Below are 13,360 nucleotides of genomic sequence, written 5' to 3' on the forward strand. Positions count from 1 at the left end.
GGTAGGTTAAGGATTTCAAAATCTTTCAGGGCTAGTTAAGAGGAGAGATAGTAGCTGAGGTGGTCACTGCATCCTGCCAGGAGGAGGAATAGGTTCCTACTCTCTTGAGGATTCAGTCTTCAGAAAGAAGTGCAGGGCCTATTACCACAGTTAACAGCCAGAATGAACTATTATGAGCATTTGATCTTACTGTCTGTATAATACAGGCCATAGACTTTTACCTAGTATTTCGTACATCAAGACCATTGCCCGTGGTTGACCTAAAGCATACTTTCCAGAAAGACATCCAATCTTGACTGAGTCTTCATGCGATTGGAGACGCCACCTCATGTTGTTCCAATGTTTTAATTACCTGCATTGCTCAAATCAGGCTAGATGTGAGGCTATTTATCTTCTGTAGAAACTTGCAGGAGACCTGGGTTTGGGAGGTGGGGTGAGTCCCTGCTCTGTCTATGCCAACAAAGCACAAGGCCCTTTGCCGAGCATCTCCCTGGCACAAGCGAAGCTCTCTATGTGTGTGTGCACACCATAGAAGGGTACCGTGTGCAACATGATACCTTATTAGTCACACTAGTACTGAGTCCCTCTGGACTGAGACTAAAGCAGTTATTTAAACTCGAAGATGTACAGCTCAATGGCACTAAACAGCTAGAGGAGGTTGTGATTAGTTTCTCTGGCTGCCAGAAGGAAATGAGTGATGGGCCATGACTCCTTGTATATCCTTTGATACTGTGAGGGATGATGTGTAAAGCTTTCCAGAAGGCCAAGATGTGGATCATGCAGGCAATTCTTAAAGGAGTTTGACCAGAATATTTACATATTTTATTAAATCTTTACAATCAGCAATTATAATCCAGTACTCAATTATATACAAGGATTATATACATTTTAGCCCAGACTTTTACATCACAGTACACAGTTGCTCTTAGAAATATTGTATACACTTATCACCAGACAGTAAAACCCAACAGTAGTATTACAGCACCTGTTATTAGATATTTCATAAGTTACATCATAAGAAAATATATGGATGTAAATTGGGCTGGTAAAAAATCCTATAAAATCCAAACATACAATATTTCATTCACAGAATGTTTTTTTTTTATGTTCTGACTGAAGCCTTTGCATAAGGTGTCCTGTTAACATTCACTACAATCTCGCCACACACTGTTTCACTGACTAAAGCTAAGCCTTCAGCTAAAACCACGGTGGGAGGAGGAGGAGAAACAATGCTCAATTTATTTTAAAACTTCATTATGAAACAGTAAGTGTAAATAGAGAATATTCCTTTAACATCAAAGGAGATATTAAATTGGCTACTTTGAATTAAATTAGGGAATAAGAATTCTAAACTCTTCAGTGTTCTAGTTAACCAAATAGCACAATCAGAGCAGGGAAATATACACATGATATTGACTTAGTGATGCAAGAGGAATATTCTCGAAGCACAATAGAAGTTTTTAAAAATTTGCAAAGTACACTCTACTCCTCTCCAAAATTATCTTCTGTTCAATCACACATTCCTTTTGCTTTTTAAAATGGCATTAACATGTTACAGAAACTTTTATTGTATTTTTAGAGTGATATGAAGAGGTTAAAACTAAAGTCTATTTCCATCTTTATTAGAAAAAAGACAGTGAAAAAACCTGGATAAAATTGTCCCCTAATTTATCCTTTTTTTCCCCAAAAGGTCTACTTTACCTGAATCAGTTCTGTAAACCATGGATCTATGGCCATCATAATCGCTTAAAAAAGGTAAAGTTAAAGTTAAACTAATCTCAAAAAAAGGGACAACATTTATCTGAGGTAGACCACCACACAATAGATGCTTCAAAAATTATATCAAGGGATTCTCTTAACAATCCCTCACTTCAGAGGATGGAATGTGCCTGTGTCAGAACTGTTGTGTCGGTGCTTACACTTAATGTAAGGTTAGTCAGTCATAAATGATTACCTTGTGGTGACAGGGAGAATTAGAGCATCAACTTCTAATAATGTTTCTAAAGACAAATTTTAGCATTAAAAACTAAATCACTTTCTGCAGGAAGGAACTGAAAACTATAGCTGTCATATTAAAAATTTAATTTGACAAACCTTTTGCTAATGTAATGACCAGAAAACCACTTTACATACAATCCTTAAAAATACCTAAACGAAGGTACTTCCATGGTGAGATTAGAGAATATAACCACAGAACCTGTGCAGCTTTTATTAGTGTAGCCTACATCCAGTAGAGTTAGAATAAAAACCCTTATTAGTGGCACCAGATTCTGACATTTGGAAATATCTAACTCCTTTTTAGAGTTAAGATTTCTGAACTATATGGTGCAACTGGTCACTTGCAGTCATATCATCTTTTGCCCAGAAAAACACACACTGGATTCTGTGGCCATACCAGGCATGCCTCAATTGCATGAGCTGGGCACCCGTTACAAAGGACACTTCGAAGATTTTGAGGAATAATCCCATCCTTTAAAATCAATCCCTCAGTCTAAAATGATGAAGTATTAAGCTTCAGCGCTGTACCAATATATTAAGCCCAAACCTCCATAGTTATTTGTGCAAAGAAATTAAAACTACATTTTAAAAGGACACTTATTCACTAGTTCCCTACTGCTTCACTATCTCAAAGTTAACTACATCTCTATTCAGTTAAATTGTCATTCAATTTCTGTGTAGTATTATGATTGACTAACATGCTCTCAAAGGTACTTGTGCATTTTGATACTCTTGAGAGCAAGTGTCACTGTCAGATTACATGTATACAACATTCGTCTGGGACTTGAAACCATAGATAAATATACACAAGTACAATACAGTATGGCTGTACTGATTGACATTTGCATATTCGGCACATTTTAATCTCACCAGTAAAATGAAAGGTGCACTTCAGACAGGGATACATCTGTCTGCCATTATAAAGATTATATATAAATATAAAAACTTTCAGTTTTAGTCTGGTGCGTGATATAGGCAGTGTTAAGTCTCTCTTTGAAAAGGAAAAAACAGATTAATTAAATACTGAATTGAACCATAATTAACTAAAACCCGTCTCTATATATCAACTTAAACTAGATTTTTGGCAGTTTTAATTTGGACACAGTTAAGCTAACTGCTTCTAGTTTGCTTAAACAGATTTGTGGTTTAATTAGAGGATACTTCCGAAAACATGATAAATTAGGAACCAGGCTTACCTGTATTAAAAAAAAAAAAAAAAAAAACCCAGATGCCACGAAGTATATCAATTATTCTTTGACTTCACATCACTAAATTTTGAATTATGGACCCAACAGCTAAAGGTAAACAGTTGTACTTCACTATTGATACTGGCTTTCTTGCCCAAAATGTTACAAATTTAAGGCTGACAGATATAGATCTTGTAGAGAAAACAGAAATTGTCATAGATACTCAACAGATGAGAATTTCAATTTTCAGAGAATAATAATGCTAAATTCTGTATATTAGGGTAGTTTTAAGCTTGATAGCTTTAAGCATGGAAGGCCAAAAAGGAAAAATTGTATTAAAACATGTTTTGCCCAATTTACCTTAATTCAAGTAACAATCTTCATAATCACTGTGAACCTTTATGTACTACTCCTCTAGTTAGCAAAGCTTTCTTAATTTTCCTAAGAGAGCTTCCTAATACAGCACATTACCTTTGGTTTATACAGCCTCTCTAGTTGAAATAAGAGCAGAAGAGGAAAAATCCAGGTCATCTTGGACATTCTTCAAAACAGATGGAAGGAGTGATGAGCAACACTGCTATATCTTATTAAGATATAAATGTCAGGACAAATTGAGCTGTTTCTAGCTGTGTTTTAAAGACATTACAGCTGGAAATGTCTCACAGTTGCACCTATTTCTCTCCATAAAGGCCTTTATCAGTGAAACTGAACCTTCAACTAGAATAGCCTCTGACTATTGCCTTCAAGTGCCATAACCAGCCAACAAGTGGTGTATTAATCCCATTACATTCAACTTCTACCTTTCTAGAGGCCAAGGCAATCTGCTCTCCAGAAGCCTGGAATGCAGAAATCTGATTAATTCCCTGAATGAAACCTCCTGTATTACAGCACCATGCAACAGAGCCATACAAACAGTTCAATTGCACATTCCCATTTCAAAACAGGAAAAATTAAAACCATATAAATTATAACACATGCTGGGTTTCTATTATCCAGGTGAAACCTGGTTGCTCATCACAATACTGAACAATTTCTAATTCTTAGATATTAGGGCCTCACTTTTACCCAACAAATTCACCATTTTGTTTATCCACAAATAAGTTATTAGAAGTCATAGTTCATCCTTTTCCATCATTTCAAATGCTTCTATATCTTCATTCCAATCTGCTAATATGGATTCCATAGGCTGTACTCTATTATCCCAATTAACATTGGAGCTGGAATCTCTCTCAGTCTGAGATTGTTCCTGAGGCTTGTTATCTAATTCTGTACTTTCTGTCTCTTGAACAATAGCCTCATGGATTTCTGTGATACAGGACTCCTGGTTTGAAATGGAAATGCTATCACTGTCTGCATCAACAGGAGATAATGAATCGAGGTGAGTAACATCAGAACTTTCTTCTCCTTCAGGCTCTTGACTGACCAAGCTGAGGTCCTCAGATGCTGAAGTCTTTTCTGGTCTCCGCTTATGTGAATCATTTTCAGATGACTTCTGGTCCATGTTTTCCATTTCCAGATCTTTATTTAAAAAAAGAAAAAAGAATTTTGTAAGTACTTTCAAAAGGCAATTGAAATACACTAGGAAATGAACACTTACATTTTATTTTCAATTGTCTCCCTTGATCTTATTCCAGACCTCATGAAGGTTCAGATTTTTATTAGTATGGAGAATCTTAGTCCCTTGAGTGCTGTGTATTAAGCCTTTTGCAAATACTGTTTAACTGTGAAGTTAGTTTATCATTTGCTCATAAGTTTAGTCAATTCACGGTACTAGCATCTGTAGTGGTTCTTCAGGCTTACCTAGCAATGCTCTTATGTCACTGTTTTCTGCCTCTTAATCATGAGTGTACAGTTCAGCCCACCATGGCTCTTGTATTACAAAATTGGACTTTAGTGCAGCCCAAAGATCCATGAAAGGTAGTGTGTACAGTCACAAGGTCTTCATTTGATAAACTGGCAAAGCTATGATCTATTCTTTTAAATTTAAATTCAGACATACTAATACATAAATCTGCATCCTACCTTGGCTCCCCATTACATTAATGTTAGAAGGTTCTTCTGGTTCAGTTACATAAATGTTCAAAACTAAAGAAAACTGACACTGCTAAATAAAGGAAACTGTTTTTAAGAATGCTAGGTAGTTCAACTGTATATAACTTGATTATTAATATAAGATACTTACTGCTATCAATAATGTAGTTTGGAATCATTTTACCTTTAAATATTGTTGCTGAAATTCCAATGGTAGCACAAGGAGGGGAGAAAGCACATATGCATTAAAAATCCATAACACATAATATTCTCTTGTTTGGTGGAAGCGAAGGATTGGTTTGTTTATACTGCAGTTGCCCCAGTAGAGCGAAGAACTACTTTGAACAGTTCACCCATTGGTATAAATAGATGGACATCAAGATTCCATGTGAGGAATCCAGAAGTGCTGTAACTTTGTGTTTCAGTTTTGTACATATGATGGGGGAAAATGAATGTGCTAATATTAGTTTACTAGAGAAGTTCAAGTTCATATGCTGCTCCCCAAATATCCTGTTTGAAAAAAAGCAGTATTACTGGAACGGGAAAGTTTGTTAAAAAAGAGTCTAGAAATAATATCCCCTATGTACGCTGATGGAACGGATAGAGCCACACAAGCAGGATAATTAATATGTAAAATTACTGGTGCTGGCAACTTTAATCTCGTAAGAACGGCCATACTGGATCACAGCAAAGGTCCATCTAGTCCAGTATCCTGCTTCTGACAGTGGCCAATGCCAGGTGCCCCAGAGGGAATGAACAGAACAGGTAATCATCATGTGATCCATCCCGTCGCCTATACCCAGTTTCCGGCAAACCTAGGCTAGGGACATCATCCCTACCATTCTGGCTAATAGCCATTGATGGACCTATCCTCCATGAACTTATCTAGTTCTTTTTTGAACCCTGTTATAGTCTTTGACTTCACAACATCCTCTGGTAAAGAGTTCCACAGCTTGACTTTGCGTTGTGTGAAGAAATACTTCCTTTTGTTTTAAACCTGCTGCCTATTAATTTCATTTGGCGACCCCCTAGTTCTTGTGTTATGAGGAGTAAATAACACTTCTTTATTTACTTTCTCCACACCAGTCATGATTTTATAGACCTCTATCATTTCCCCCCTTAGTTGTCTCTTTAAAAGTCCCAGTCTTACTAATCTCTCCTCATATGGAAGTCCTTCTATAACCCTAATCATTTTGGTTGCCCTTTCTGAACCTTTTCCAATTCCAATATATATCTTTTTTGAGATGGGGCGACCACATCTGAACGCAGAATTCAAGATGTGGGCGTAAAATGGATTTATATAGAGGCAATATGATATTTTCTGTCCTATTATCTATCCCTTTCTTAATGATTCCCGACATTGTTTATTTTTGACTGCTGCTGCACATTGAGTGGATGTTTTCAGAGAACTATCCACAATGAGTCCAAGATCACTTTCTTGAGTGGTAAGAGCTAATTTCGATCCCATCATTTTATATGTATAGGTGGATTGTTTTCCAATGTGCATTACTTTGCATTTATGAACACTGAATTTCATCTTCCATTTTGTTGCCCAGTCACCCAGTTTTGAGAGATCCTCTTGTAGCTCTTCGCAGTCTCCCTGGGACTTAACTATCTTGAGTAGTTTTGTATCATCTGCAAATGTTGCCACCTCACTGTTTGTTCCTTTTTCCAGATCATTTATAATATGTTGAATAGGACTGGTCCCAGAACAGACCCCTGGGGGACACCACTATTTACCTCTCTCCATTATGAAAACTGACCATTTATTCCTACCCTTTGTTTTGTATCTTTTAACCAGTTACCAGTCCATGAGAGGACCTTCCCTCTTATCCCAGGATTGCTTAAGTGCCTTTCGTGAGGGATCTTGTCAAAGGCTTTCTGAAAATCTAAATACACTATATATCCACTGGATTCCCCTTGTCCTTATGCTTGTTGACCCCCTCACAGAATTCTAGTAGACTGGGGAGGCATAATTTCCCTTTACAAAAAACATGTTGACTCTTCCCCAACAAATTATGTTCCTCTATGTGTCTGACAATTTTGTGCTTTACTATAGTTTCAACCAGTTTGCCCAGTACTGAAGTGAGGCTTACTGGCCTGTAGTTGCCAGGGTCACCTTTAGAGCCCTTTTAAAAAATTTGCGTCACATTAGCTATCCTCAAATTTGGTATTTGGTACAGAAGCTGATTTGAATGATAGGTTACAGACTACAGTTAGTAGTCCTGCAATTTCACATTTGAGTTCCTTCAGAACTCTTGGGTGAATACCATCAGGTCCTGGTGAATTATTACTGTTTAGTTTATCAATTTGTTCCAAAACCACCTCTAATGACACCTCAATCTGGGACAGATTTTATACTATTTTCCTCACTAGGATTTAACTTCCACTTTTTAAAGGATGCCTTTTTCCCCCTCTCACTTCTTTTTACTTTGTTGTTTAGCTATGGTGGCTCTTCTTTGGTTCTCTTACTACGTTTTTTAATTTGGGGTATACACTTAAGTTGAGCCTTTACTATGGTGTCTTTAAAAAGTTTCCATGCAGTTTGCAGGGATTTTACTTTTGGTGCTGTACCTTTTAATTTCTATTTAACTGACTACCTCATTTTTGTGTAGTTCCCCTTTCTGAAATTAAATGCTCAATGAGAACCACTTCTGCCTAGTCTTTGCAGTGAGAAAAATCAGATCTATCTTTATAGATATGAAGAACATCACTTGGAACTGAGAAACATCTACAAGTCAGTACCCTGAAACACACACAGCCTAGATATCAAAGCAGAATATGAAAAGCTCTTCCAAGAAAAAAGGGTTTCAGAGGCTTAAATAAAAATAAACCCAACCATGTTGTAGCACTACAAGTCTAATTCGTTAACAGCAAAATTATAACGTTCACTTTTTCTGTTTGGGACCTTGTGTAAAGTGTTTCAAGTTAAATAAGTTGGACATGTATTGGGAAATTCTAAGAGATGGTTACAGTTTGAATGAAACTAATTCAACAAACTAGAATTATGGAAGTCAAACAGAATTTTCACCTCAATCCCAATTCACTTATTTTTTTCAGGTAGAAAATAAGAACCATTGTTTGTTTTATATTTCACATTATGCCAACTGATAAAGATTATTACTTATCTTTATAAGACACGAATGGCTTTACCCTTACCTCTGTCTTTTGCTTTATCAGAAAGAAGCACTTCTACAGCCTCGTATTCTCGGATTGCATCAAGTATAATATTTCCTTCTTTGCTGAACAGGAAGAGCATGGGGATTTTGATATCGTCTGTATTCTTTCCATCACCAGCCATTTGGAATAAAGGAGCAGTGTCGCTGCTGCTTCCCTCATTGTCATCTAGCCAACAGAAGGTCAGAGTAAGCAAGCTTTTCCATTATGGACGTCGGTCAGGATTGGTGCTCTCTCATTACACAGGATAAAGGCAGCTTGAATAGCTGGTGTGGGAATTTCAGAAAATGTGCTGTAGTTTAATTAGAATTCCCCAGATTTACAATTTTCTAACCTTATTTCCTGGTGGAGACAGCAAAGAAGAGGTTTGAGTGGACAGAAGCAAGTTAAGTCAAAAGGGGGAATGTATTTCAATTCTGTTTGCTTGCCTGAGATGGTGATGAGACTTTGTGGGTGGGAGGCAATATTGTTTGGCATGTCCAGCAGTTTTAATTTTTTATTTTCAATTTGCCTCAAAAGGTGGATGCCTGCCTGCCTGGCTGTGGAAAGTCAAGAACAGTACTGGACCTAGAAGGAAAAAGCTATTTCACGAGCAGATGCATTCCTGAATGTAAAAGGTCTCAATGTACATCATTTCAGGATTGCTACTAATCAGTTATCTATTTTCAGTACTGAAATCACAGTTACTCAACTTTTAATAAGGAACGTAAATGGTACATTCCTCTCTAGAACTACTAACTTAGCTGGGAAAGCATAGACTAGGAAATGAAGATTAGAGAAAGAACAACCATTCTTTCATTTTACAACATTCAGCTCCAAACAAAAGTTAATTCGTAACTTCTGATTTGTCAGAACAAACCCCCTCACTGAATTTCTCCACTAGTAGGTTTCTGTCTGGCTCCATTCTGTTGTGCAAGCAGGATATTAAGTATACACACCTCCTTTGTTCCAACAACAGGATTTCTGTACCTTGTTGTGCTGACTGCTCACAAGAATGTAACAGATGCCTGCCACCCTTGAAAATATGCTTATATATAATCTAAATAATCTTGTGGAAAACACAGGTTACAGTTGTACAAAACAAAAAAGATAGTTTTATTTACCAATAACAATGCCCCCTATTGCTCCAGCTTTTTGGATGTTTCGTGCCTTTTCAGCAAACATGCACTGGCCTCTCTGCATCAAAGCAATTTTCTCCTTCACTGATTCAGGATTAGTGATCTCCGAGCATCCATTGTAAGGTTTACTGGTTGCAACAAATCCTCTTGTCTGTTTGAGAGATGTAATGATTTAAAATACTGGAGTCAAACCTGTAAATGTTTCCTACCTTTTATAATTTTTCCAGTCATCCCGTGTTTCCCAGCATACTACAGGACCTTTATCATGGAATCTTTATTATGACAGATTCTCAAAAAAGTTGTCTAATCAACAATTTTTAAACTAATTTCTTTGAACAGTTTGGACTGATTTGGCTTTCACATAGTACAAACAAAAAGGCTATTATAAGATGCTGGGCCAACATCTGTAACCTTTTAAGTATAGTCAACAAAATACAGAATAATTATGGTTAAGATATCACAAACCATGTGAGAGCACACTTTGTTTCATATCTAGAGCATACCCTGTGGGCTGAAATCCTGCTCCCATTAAAGTTAATGGGAGTTTTGCCATTGACTTCACAGGGGACAAGTAATTTTCTCTTTATCTAGAAAGACACTTTCTCTGAACTTCTGATGGGCTAAGGAGAGCCTAATTCTCATTAAACTTTTAAAATGTTGTTAATTGGCAGCCATGAATGGCAGCCATGCTGAATCCTAGCAGCTTGACAAGCTCTCTTCCCTTACATTGGCCTCTCCCCCTAGGATGCAAGAGTTATATTCCACATACAGCATTCAGAAAACAACTGGAGCACCTGCATGTGGAGGCTGAATCATGACTGTTGCCTAAGGAAACACAGACTGAACTCTGCGGTGTCTGAGTCAGAAGAAAGAAAATCTAAAATTCTAACTATTTTAAATGTCTATTATAAATCTAAGTGCTAGCTGAGTATTTTGAAATAAATGCAATACTAGAAAATTAAGACCAATGAAACAGAGAAAAAGCACAAATAAATAAAATTCAAGAGCAAATCATACGTTCTACGTTCCAAAGATTTTCACATTATACATACCCCTACGCTGTGTTTGGATAGGTCCATTCCAAATTGTGCTGGCCCAGCTGTCAATACTACCCTGCCAAAGAATGGGTGGGAAACAATTTGAACAGCACGTGGGGGTAGCTGCTGCTCTTTTTGTTGCTGACTGGATAGTTCAATCATTTCCTGCATGAATCGCAAACCATCTTCAGCATCAAGTGAACTTGCTGCCTAAGGAGTAGAGACATTAGGATAAGTGGCGGCTTAAATATTTTGCAGAACCAAAATTTTACTGCCACTGGTGAATTCATCAAAGGTCATGGTTATAGCCAACCTCCTGGAAAAAGAGCTGGCTTGTTCCAGAATCTGCCAATATTGCCTCCAATCAACCAGGCTGAGAAGGAAAAAGTAATTGAGAGCACTGCATTCTAAAGTCTAGCTCCCAGAGACCCATGACCTTTCCATCAGCTGTTTTGTAGTATTTTATATGTAATTCTTTGTTAATTATACTTTAAGAATCTATCAAATCTGTCACAAATTTCATTTTTTCCAAATCTCTGGTTTATACAAGTTTGATTATTTTTAAATTGCAATGGAAAGAGTTGTCTTTAAACTAATAAACCTTTCCCTGCTATGTCTATTTTCAGGTATTGCAGCAGAAAACCTGAAGTTAAATCTAAACAAAATGGGAACTGACTTGATCCTCATTGTCCAGTCTGAGAAATGCCAAAGTTAAACAGCACAAGCTATTAAAACCAAAAATTCTTGAACATCTAATTTTTCCTTTATCAGTAACAGAATTATGTTTATAATAAAACAACTGACAAGTGTTCTTTAAAATTTAAACTAAAGAAAAATACTAATGCAATAGATATACAAAAAAAAAGTCAACTTGACCACATATAATAAGTCTAAGGTAAATAAGTAGTGTATTTTGACTCTTGTGTAAAATACATGAATGTGCTATTTTGCTGATCTGGAATTTGTGGTAAATCCATACTTTTAAAGCAGTCTTCAGATAAAATATTGTTTGCAGAGAGTCACATTGTTGATGCTTTATCAGATAAACAGAAAAATGTTAAAGGGCACGTGAAAGGTAAAAATAAGTTAGAATTATTTCTGTGCCGCACAGTTGGTCAAAAAATCACACTAGAAATACCACCAATTAGAAATTTCTGGATGACACTGAAGACTAGCAGTATGACAAAACCCTAATGTTGGAGTATTTCCAAAGAATATCATCTGATAATTACAATACTTATGTATTTGTACAGCACCTTTCATGTGCCCTTTAACATTTTTCACTTTACAAAAGTGGGTAATTATTTTGATAGCATTCTGGTTTCTCTCTCTAATCCTGAAAATAAATTTTATGCTCCAGACTCAGGGCTTTTGTGAATTTTGACAAGGCCAAGTATAAGATTATAAACTCTAAATCCATGATACAGCAAGTGCCAAGTATTTAAAAATGTATTTGAAACCATCCATCTTAAATGTAGCCTTGGGCTACTATGATACATTACGTACACAAACTTAATTTCTAGAGGGTCACTTTAAAAGAAGATTAAATTGATGTCTATTTAATACCAATTTATTTATGGCATATACATCACATTCTATATTAGATAGTGATGCAGGTCTGGGATGCTGAGAGACTTAACTATGAAGCAATCAAGCTAATATTTGTCTTAAATATTACATTCTCTTACTATAATGAAAAAAATCCATTCACATACATGTGTAGTACCAAGACTGTACTGTTTGAAAAAGATACTTTTGTTCTATTATATAAAAACTGAAAAATAGAACTACGCTTGATGCCAATCTAACTAAAACACTAGAGCTTTAGAAACACACATTTAAAATGATTTATTTTATGATCTTGCTATTTGAAGGAGGAATTTTTACCCTAAAGCACAAACATTTGTAATTTTAAACTAAACTACTTTTTTTCTCCTTTTCTGTGCTATTTTTAGATTTGTTCGAACAAGTGCTCTTTCCTTCAGTCCAGCTTCTCCTTACAATGACGTCTTAATTAGGGCACCATATCTTCTACAATTCAGGGACTGCCAAATCTGTGCCTCACAATCTATGCATTCATTTTTAAAAAAAGAAGTTTTTATTCTTAGTGGCAGCAAAGAAAACTTTCCAAATGTGACCTGTATGCAAACTCGTGCAGTGATGTCTGCTTGAATCTGCAGCCAGCCTGAAACAATAGTTTAACTTTGCTGGAGGGCTGGTTAACTTATCAGCTGTAGATTCAGACACTTAACAACTGCACCTCTGATCATGCTAGTAAAGCTTACTTGCTTCAGGTGCCAAATGTCCAAGCTGCCAAAATCTGCAGCTTCCCACCCCCCCAAATTCTATTATGCTGTTATGAGTTTAATGCAAAACTGTAGCACATTGCAAATTAAGTTTACAGACAGCAAAAAACTGCATGTAATACTCAATTAAACAAATGCAAGGATTACTGATTGAACTAAATATGAAAATGAATACTACAATAAAAATTCACATTAATTTCTGTGGGTGTTGCCCTATCCAAGTCTTTTGCTGAAACATAAATGGGGCACTGGTTGTAACAAGTGGAGATAATGGCACTTAATTGCAAGACAAAGTTGAAGAGGCAAAAAACACTTTAGTTTAAAAATGTTATTTTTCACATGTAGCAACAAAGGAAAGGTAAAAAGGTATGCTGAAAGCTTCTTTTTAAAATTAAGCAACTCAAACTGTGGATATAGAGTGAAACCAAGGGATGAAATCTGCTCCTATTGCAGTCATTGGGAATTTTTCTACTGATTTCAATGGGCCAAGATTTCTACAAAATATA

General features: G+C 36.3%; 1 protein-coding gene across 2 annotated transcripts in view; it reads right to left on the bottom strand.

The window, feature by feature from the left end:
- Positions 1 to 799: 799 nt before the first annotated feature.
- The window catches only part of EDEM3 (ER degradation enhancing alpha-mannosidase like protein 3), a 46,862-nt gene continuing 34,301 nt past the window's right edge, over positions 800 to 13,360 (bottom strand). Inside the window, exons 17-20 of one of the 2 annotated variants that reach the window (XM_077823582.1) lie at positions 10,564 to 10,758; positions 9,497 to 9,662; positions 8,376 to 8,561; positions 800 to 4,703 (exon numbers count right to left, since the gene is read on the bottom strand). In XM_077823582.1, the coding sequence (XP_077679708.1) occupies positions 4,297 to 4,703; positions 8,376 to 8,561; positions 9,497 to 9,662; positions 10,564 to 10,758 (954 nt within the window). In that variant the 3' untranslated portion in view covers positions 800 to 4,296. Of the gene's footprint in view, positions 4,704 to 8,375; positions 8,660 to 9,496; positions 9,663 to 10,563; positions 10,759 to 13,360 lie in introns of those variants that run through there. The other variant, XM_077823584.1, reaches the window with a different exon arrangement.

This window comes from Eretmochelys imbricata, chromosome 8 (assembly GCF_965152235.1).
Source record: "Eretmochelys imbricata isolate rEreImb1 chromosome 8, rEreImb1.hap1, whole genome shotgun sequence".
Classification (NCBI taxonomy): domain Eukaryota; kingdom Metazoa; phylum Chordata; order Testudines; family Cheloniidae; genus Eretmochelys; species Eretmochelys imbricata.